The sequence below is a fragment of the Dipodomys ordii genome, unplaced genomic scaffold (assembly GCF_000151885.1).
Source record: "Dipodomys ordii isolate 6190 unplaced genomic scaffold, Dord_2.0 Scaffold202, whole genome shotgun sequence".
Taxonomy (NCBI): Eukaryota; Metazoa; Chordata; class Mammalia; order Rodentia; family Heteromyidae; genus Dipodomys; species Dipodomys ordii.
Genome location: NW_012267418.1, coordinates 161,288 through 170,364, shown reverse-complemented (window position 1 = coordinate 170,364; position 9,077 = coordinate 161,288). Strand labels below are relative to the sequence as shown.

Here is a 9,077-nt window from a genome sequence, read left to right as displayed (position 1 = left end):
AGGCTAGTGCTCTACCACTTGAGCCACAGCACCACTTCCAGCTTTTTTCTTATGTGGTGCTAAGGAATCGAACCCAGGGCCTTGAGCATGCAAGGCAAGTGCTCTACCACTGAGCCACCTTCCCAGCCCTGGGGTAGGGTTTTACAGATCATTTAGAGTGGTGGCTTTGTCCTTTGCTTGTGCTGTCCCTGTGACCCCTCACCACTAGCTGAAGCCTCCCTCTATTTCAGGAAACAGACCGAGAACATTTAGAGCACCCATCTGCTCACCACCTGGACTTAATAATTGTCCCAATTCCCACATATTTGTGACTTTCTTTTTAAAGTTTTTAGGTTTAAACTTGGGTTCTCTGTTGCTAGTACCAGCTGGCCTTAGGTTCAGACCTTAAAGCTAAGAAAGAATATTCGGAGCCTGTCGTATAAAATAAAAAGGTAGTTTTATTATTCACCGTGTCAGTAGTCAGCCTATTATGTTATCTATTGTTACATAGTCAGTTAGTAATACCGTGTTTTTGCTAATGCATTTTTATGGTAAATTACATACCTGGATCTGTCCACCTCTAACTACTAAATTATGTATCCCCAAGAGATATAGACCTGCTCCTCATGCTGTGACTGCAGCCATCAGTGGCTTCTTAATTGTATCCAATACTTAAATCCGGCCCTGCTCGGAGTTCTCAAGTGGTAGGGCTGTGCCCAGGCTGTCTGGATTTCTAGGTCTGCTCTGGCCTGATGGTTTGTCCTGCTGGCATTCCCCAGGCCTTGGTTACTCTGTCAAGTGGGACAAGTTAATGTCCAGTTTGGGGTGACAGAGAGCAGGAGACAAGCCCAGGCCTGGCAGGCCAGGATGTTAGGAGAGGGCAGTGAGATGGACTGTGGGCACTTCTTCCTTTTCTTCTCAGCTCCCCCTCTGCCTTCTGCTCCTGCCTCTCTTCTCCATGGTCCTGATGGGTATTTTCCCACGCACGTAGGAGCCCTATGGAGACCCTAAGACTTGCTCTAGCCCATTGGATTCTGAATCAGAAATCCAGGCCTGTGGGCAAAGGAAGTGCCCTGAAGGCTGATCCATTTACCAGGAACTTTGCTTCTCTTGGTTCAAGCTCAGCCTTCTTTGCTCCCCTTCTGGGGAGACTCCCAGTGTTTTAAGTGGGGGGCTTCTGGGCTCTGAGCTCTCCTGGGCTCTGAGCTCTCTGAAGGCAAGAAGAGATGCCACAAGTTCTTCCTGGTCCATTTGTGGCCACAGAGTGGGTCTTTGGTAGAGATATGTATAGGTAAAAGAAGTTACTTTTGTAGGGCTGCAGGAAAAGAAATGAAAGAAATGAATATCTCTGGGTCTGAAATGGGTTGTCCCATTAATTTAGGGGACTGGGCCTGGTCAGTTTCTCTCCATGTACCAGTTTCTTCAGCTGGATGGGGAGGATTCCCCCCCACCCCCGCAGATGCCTTGGGGATTCCCCAGATGTGTAATTTCCCCCTCCCCGAATCTGTGGCTTCCCCTCCTCTGGCTGCTGTAATGGCAGCCAAGCTGGTGGGTGTAGGTTTTGATTCAGGCTCTCTGATCGTCACCCGTCCCACTTCTTGCTGGCTCCCTTCTTCCTTATCTAATCTTGCAGGCAGCACCGGCGCCCCACTGCTTTTCCCATAACTTCCACCCGGATCTCAAAGTTCACCCTGGGTGGAATGGGCCACTCAGGTCTTGAGATGCAGTTTGTCTTCCCTTCCTTCCTCAGACCCAGGTTTTGGGGGTATTGGCCTTGTGGACATTTCAGGGACAGCACTCTCCTCCTCCTTCTAGAATAACTATCAGCGGATTCCACTCTGGGGGTTCAAGGTGGCCCTGCTCACAGGCCTACTGCCAGGACTTCAGAGACCCCATCTTACCCCTTCCCTATTTCCAATTGGAAAGTGCACCATGCTGGCCCCAAATAGTGCATGCTCCCCACTGCATGGAAGGCTTACAACAAGGTCTGTCCTCAGGGCCATTGTCCCCAGTAGAGATGGGCCTGATTCACAGGTATGGTCGTGTAGCTTCTGTCCCCAGGGCATCCCAGGGTAGGATCTCACTCTCACACAGTGGACCCTTTGCAGAGGGCTTTGTTGAATGGAAGGATTCTGGATGGTGTGTGAGCCATCATCATCTGACCAGCTGGGTGGACCTGGTGGTTCTCTCCTCTCACTGGTCTCCAGGCTGGACTGTGGTCAGATAGAATGAGAGCTGGGCTGTAAAGTGATTTATGGATTATGGGTGCTCACATCAGAGCTTCTGTTTTCTGAAGTGGCCCACCAGATGAAGGGCTGTGCCTGGTAGATGTGGACGGGGATGCTGCAGGAACCAGTGTGGCCTTGAAGATGGCAGTCTCTCTGGGGCCTCCCAGGGGTGTGGAGACTGAGATCACTGGGGTGGGACTTAGGCTTTGCAGGGGACGGTACATGGAGAGGACTCACTCAGGAGAGCTCTGATCTGGTTACAGCACCAGGTGCTCACCTGTGCCTGGGCTATTTCAATAAACACAGATGTCCCTTAAGAAGGTGGTGGTGGAATATGACCAGAGATGTGCCACTAGGTGGGAGGGGGCCCCCAGGGGCCAGAGAGGAGGAAAGCATGGGTGTCAGCTACGCGTCACCACCCAGCCTCAGGCACCTGGCTAAGGCCCAGCGTCCTAGCCATGGTGCTGGGAACCCAAGGAGGCTGGGCGAGGCAGTGGTGGCTACACATGGGGTGGCAAGTTTCGCCCCACGTCAGCGCCAGTTTGGGTAGTTAGCTGAGAGTGCTGGCCAGGATTGGGTGGTCCAGGGGGCCTGGCAGGAGGGGTGCTGGGAGGCTTGGGTGGCAGCAGGTGCCAAATCATGGCTTTGCCTTCTGAGAGTCCCCTTCCACCAAAACTCACCTGTCTGGGGCTTCCTTGTGGCCTCAGATCTCCTGGTTGCACATCTGATAAGGGCTTTTTGCATATCTGCTAAATGGCTCACCCCCTTCCTGCCAGGTAGCACCCAGATACTTCAGTGCTGAAGCTTGCATGTAGGAATGGAGATGGGTTTGGGATCTTGAATGCATCTCTCAAATAGCCTCCTCCTTTGCCTATTGATAAGCAGGGTCCTTGCTAAGTACCTGAGAATAAAGAGGAAAGCCACTCATGAGAGGGTCTGGGGAGGGGTACAGATGGAAGCCAGCGTGGCTAGCAGGTACTGGCCCTTCTCCCAAGGAGGCAGCTGCGAATCCCTCTTCTGCCTCCCTGAGACCTCAGTACTCTTCCCCTGTCCACATTGCACCGTCCTCTCCTTTTCCCCCATGCTAGTACTTTGCCTTTGGCCTCCCTCCCTCCCACAGCCATTCCTGACTGCCCAGCTGCAGGTCTGGGATGCTTTCCTCACCTCCTTGTGGGATATTCTTCTGGAGTCTGGGCTGGCTCCTCCCCATCGCTCCCCCGCTTCTCTGAGTAGCTCCAGGTTCTCTTCTAGCTTTGAAACCCACTGGGTATTGGGGAGGGGGGTGCCGTGCTTCAGAATCTGTGCAAACAGGGACAGGGACAGACAGATATCTTACTCAAGAACCAGGCAGCTTTGAACCAGCTAATTAGGAAAAGCATTGACTACCCTCATTTGCATGTCTTTAACCTGTAGGAGTGGCCCAGCAAAGGGGTTTCCAGGGGATGCAGGGAGGGTCCTGGATGAGGATGGATTTAGGGAATTCTGACCACTCCCCACCCCCTCCTGCCACAAGGCCTTGTGCAAGGGCCAAGAGGGCACTGTCCTCCCCCCCCTCTCATCTTAGACTCTCACACTATCCTGTGGTTCCATTTCCTCTGGTGGGACTCCCTGTCCAGCTCCTGGTCAGTGCTTCTCTCCTCCCACCCCAGAGCATCTGTGTTCCCTCCCCCCTGGCTTTTCTAAGAGATGGCCAGCAGATTCATTAATGTCTTACAGGAGAGTCTATGCATTATTCAAGGCAGCCTTCCCCCTTCCCCCCCAAGCAGCTCACGGTTTCCTTTTTCACACCTTGTCTGATTGGCCATGTTCTGACCTTTCCCATCCTTGAATCCAGACAAAGCCCACAGCGGTCCTGCCAGTTGGCACCAATACATATTCCCTATATCATTATTCTTCTGAGTATGTGACTTGTCTTCCCAATGAGATTTTAAACTCCCAGAGGCAAGGACCATATCTTTTGTTTCTCATGTATTTCCCTTCACAGCTGGTAGAACGAATTAATTCACTCAGTCAATCTGCTCTGTACCAGGCTATGGTCTGGGTGCTGGGGAAACAGTAGGGAGTGAAGCTCACATCCTTGTCCTTATGGAACGTACAGCATGGGGAGGGAACGAGGGAACAGTGGACAACATAAGGCCCGTGCTATACAGCTGGCCAGATGGTGATAGATGTAACGGATAACCAGAAGGCAGGGAGATGCACAAGGATCCAGGGAAGAAAGAGTGCACAGTTTTTAAAAAGGATGGAAGCTGGGTACTGGTGGCTTGCATGTATAATCGTAACTCCTCAGGAGGCTGAGATCTGAAGGTTGAGGTTCAGTGCTAGTGTGGGCAGGAAAGTCCATGAGACTCTTACCTTCAATTAACCATTAAAAAGCCACAAGTGGAGCTGTGGCTCAAGTGGTAGAGCTCTCATACTGAGTATAAATGCTCAGGGAGCAGGGAGCTGGGGCTCACGCCGGTAATTTTCTTTTTTGTCGGTCGTAAGGCTTAAATTCAGGGCCTGGATGCTGTCTCTGAGCTTTTTCACTCAAGGCTAGTGCTTTACCATTTTAGGCCACAGCTCCACTTCCGGTTTTTGAGAGATTCTTTGGAGCTAAGAGTCCTATGGGACTCTTTCTGCCCAGGCTGGCTTTGAACCACGATTCTCAGAGCTCAGCCTCCTGATTAGCTAGGATTACAGGCATGAGCCACCAGTACCCGGTACTGGAGCTCGGACTCAGGGCCTAGACACCGTTCCTCAGCTTTTTATCTCAAGGCTGGTGCTTTATCACTTGAGCCAGAGCTCCACTTCTGCCCTTTTGGTAGGGAGTTAGAGATAAGGGTCTCCTAGGGTCTCATAGGACTTCCTGCTGAGTATGGGAAATCACCAGTGAGCACCTATGGGTGTGGCCAGAGTGATCAGCAAAAGAGCATAGAAAGGGAAATGTGTAGACCTAGAGAGAAACGAGGTTGAGGGCCCTCTCCCCCTCTTGCCACAAAGATGTCTGACCCAACACCAGAATCTGTTGTGACAAAGCCCAATCCTGAGATCCTGTGATGAAAACAGCTTTAAATTTAATCATTTAACAACCATTGATTTCAGACATTAAAGAGCAATAGGATGTAAACATTAAGCAACTGTCCGCGTCCTTTCAGACATCAGCTGGGTATCTGTCGTACAATTCAATTCGATTCTGACACTTTCTGCCTGGAATTAATGTCAGATCCTACAAGACTCTCCTCTCAGATGGGCCACTCACAAGTCTGAGTCTCCGGTCCTTCTGACTGACCAGCTCTGAGTAAGTCCCTCTTCCTAGTTGGTAACAGGTTAGAATGGCTCGTGGAACTCAGGAAAATAGCTTACTCAATTACTGGTTTGTTATAAAAGGTTACAACTAAGATTAGCCAGACGTCGAACTTTATGCCTTCCTGGGTCACACCATCCCCCTACCTCCAGATGGTCACCGGCTGTGAAGCGCTCTGAGCCCTGTCCTTAGGAATCTTCTGGAGCCTCACTATTCAGGTGTGATTGATTACATCATTGGCCATTGATGATGATGCCAGCCACCAATCAACTCCCAGCCCCTCCTCCATCCGTGGAGGGTGGGGCTGCAATTCCCACCTCTCTAACCACAGGGTTGTTCTCTCTGCAACCAGTATCCTCCCGCTTCCCCATCCTTAGGCTGCTTTCCAAAAAGTCATCTCATTAACATAAATTCCAGTGTGGTTGAAAGGAACTTGACAGGAACAAAATTCATACCATTTCCCCTTTATTGCTCTGGAGCTATTTCAGGCACTAGGAACCAAAATCCAGGTATTTTAATAACGGATGCTCTTATCACTTAGGAAGTTACAAAGGTTTTGGGAGCTGAGATGACCTATATATCCCTTTTATATGATGTTATTATATCACCGGATGGCACAGTACAGAGATACCAAAGGTCCCAGTCACAAGGAGCCTCAAGGTGTAGACACAGCAAGGGGTAGAAGTAGGAAGGCAGTGGGACCAGGTGCATTGGGGACATGGGGGGGGACACTCACTGGGAAAGGGCCGAGGAAGCCTTTACCAGTAGAGGGGAGAGGAGCCTAGGAGACAGATACCCAGGGTGGAAGAATGCAGGTGTACTAGGCCTGGGACTGTGGAGAGTGGGGGGAGAGAGTGTAAAGGCATCACAGGGCTGCTGCTGGAGAGATGAGAGCTCCTTTGAGATCAACTGAAGATTTAGAACAGTTGGAGCAACAACTATCCGAGGAGAGCTCAAACCTGGGAAGACTTGAGGTCTGTTGTCCTGCTGTGGAGAGCCAAAGCCTAGTGTGATGTCTCAGATCATAAAAGATCTTCTCAGCCAATCCAAGGAGGATGATATCAATTACCAGTGCAGTTATATTAGGAAAGTCACTTAATGTTCACTTTCCTCCTCTTTAAAAGGACACTGGTGACCAGCCTCATGTAGGGAAGGTGGTTAGAATTCAGAGGTAGAAGGTGGGAGGTGCTGAGATAGAGTTGGCCTTTGAAACAGTGGGTTATTTTTATGACTTTATTCTTAGGACTGAGTGATGGCATTAAGGATCTGAAAAGTAGGAATGGGGTAGATGAATGGATAGGTGGATGGAGGGAATGGATGAAGAGCTGGGTGGACAGCTGGATGTCTCGGTGGATGAATGACTGGCCAGATGGCTGGGTAGATCAATGGGTTGGACAATGGGTGCATAGATGGGTGAATGGATGGATTAGATTGGATGGATTAATCCCAGCTATGGCTGTAAAAGGGGAATTTCAGGCCCTAGGATAGGCCAAAGAGGAGACTATGGAATGGGGTCTGACGGAGCCTAAAAAGGCTTTGAAGGTTTATTAGTCTGTCATTGAGAAACCAAACTCAGCTTTAGTGTAATGTCTCATAAGCTGCTTTTTTGGGGGGCGGGAGATTGGTTGTGGGGCTTGAACTCCGGGCCCTGGGTGCTTGTCCCTGAGCTCTTTTTGCTCAGAGCTAGTGCTCTACCACTTTGAGCCACAGTGCCACTTCTGGTATTTGAGTGGTTAATTGGAGATAAGAGTCTCACCGGGACTTTTCTGCCCTGGGCTGACTTGGAACCACAATCCTCAGATCTTAGCTTCCTGAGTAGCTAGGATTATAGGTGTGAGCCACCAGCATACAACTCATAAGTCTCTCAGTCTCCAGTCTCATTTGCTTCTGTTTCTTATCTTTTTTATCTTTGATTTTGTTTTTCCGCCTCTCTCTTCCTTGCTCTAACTCTCCCTCCCTCCCATTTCCTTCTCTCTGCCACCTGTTGCCTTTGTCTCTTCCTTTCTTTCCTTGGCCTCTCTTTTCTGCCCTCAGAGTTACTTCTGCAGTGTGTGATAGCTCAGGTGGAGGCAGTAAGACCCCCCCATACCTCCAACTCCATTGAGGGGACAAGTGGGCTGCATGTGTCTCTGGTTCTTCTTTTCTTCCTAGGCTGGCTTTGAAACTCCATCTTTCTGCTTTCAGCCTCCAGAGTAGGATTGTAGATGTGAGCCATTTCTACCCAGAGGTCTTGTCTTTTAATAGTGGTGCTAGGAAAGAGGATGACATGGTGGTGGTGGTGGTGGGGTTGTTGTTGGTGGAAGGGGCTTGGGGGGTGGGGCTTGCCAGTACCCTTGAGTCCCCTGCCCCAAGGCAGGGTGCTATGGGAAGATGAGTCTCTTCTCTCCCACTGACTAAGCAACCTTGTCCTCCAGGTTGGTGGATGACCGCTGCGTGGTGGAGCCTGCAGCTGGGGACCTGGACAACCCCCCCAAGAAGTTTCGAGGTAAGACCTCCATTCTTCCGGCCAGCACTCCTCCCCGTCTGTGGAATTTGTGGGTCTGGGTCTGAAGCTAACCCATTCTACCTGGTTCTGACCGCCAGATTAGAGTGGGTGCTGCCCAGCAGCCTGCCCTCTGCTGTCTGTGGATCCTTGTTGGCTTGGCACTGTGCCATCTTGGCAGGGCACATCTCTCCCTTTCCTTCTTCAGCCACGCCCCTTCCCTTCCATAGCCACACCCCCTCCCAGACACACCCACTGGAAGGGCCTTGGAGGGAGGGACTCTCCCAGCAGCTCCTCACCAGCCACAGGGCTTTCTTTGTTTGTGTGACTGGGGCTAATATTATCTCAGGGAATAGAGATAGAAAGAGTATTACCTCTGGCCTTCCTGAAGTCCCTGGGGAGAACCTTTCCCTGTGCCTCAGTTTCCCTGTCTGTGTGGTAAGGGGATAAAGACCTTCAGATCCTTGTCCTTGTGCTAGTGGGGAGAGATGATTTTGGTCAGAGGGAGGCCTTCAGAGCCCAGAGTGCTGTGCTCTGTGACCTGGCCCAGGGCCTTTCTCCACAGGGCCTCTGTGTCCTCATGGTTGGTGTGTTTGGCAGCCTTGCTCAGCAGACTGAGCGCCCGCGAGGGTGACGTGATGTCCTGGCTGCCCTTATATGAGGTGTCTCCCTGTGGGCCTGAGGCCGACAGGCCCTAGACAGACAGATCCTAGGTGTGGTGGGCAGGGTGGGAGCAGGCAGGAACTTGCCAGCCTCGCTGCCGTGGTGTCTGCCTCGTGGGAGAGATTAGCTGGGATTGTCCCCCAGAGGGTGCTGGCAGGGGGCGGGGCCATGGCAGTCCAGCCATATCCTCCTTGCTTCTGGCAGGTTCCTGGGACCTTGCTCATCAGTTGGGGACTAGGAAAAGATGGAGGGGAGTTCCTCCCTGCCTGCAGAGGAGCCTCTCCCTCCGCCATCATGTGCTTCTATTCCTGTTTCTGTCGTGGGGGTATCTGAGTGATGATGTTGTCTGGGGCGGGCAAGGTAGAAGGCAAGGACATGTCTGGACCGATGTCTGGGAATTGTCTCTGGCCCCAGCTCTCCTCCCCACCATCAGCCCCCT

The 9,077-nt window shown here is 51.4% G+C and overlaps 1 protein-coding gene across 3 annotated transcripts in view; it reads left to right on the top strand.

The window, feature by feature from the left end:
- Positions 1 to 9,077, top strand: part of Itpr3 (inositol 1,4,5-trisphosphate receptor, type 3) — a 61,522-nt gene that overhangs the window by 8,325 nt on the left and 44,120 nt on the right. For all 3 annotated transcript variants that reach the window (XM_013035016.1, XM_013035017.1, XM_013035015.1), the window contains exon 2: positions 7,908 to 7,978. In XM_013035016.1, the coding sequence (XP_012890470.1) occupies positions 7,908 to 7,978 (71 nt within the window). The remainder of the gene's footprint in view (positions 1 to 7,907; positions 7,979 to 9,077) is intronic.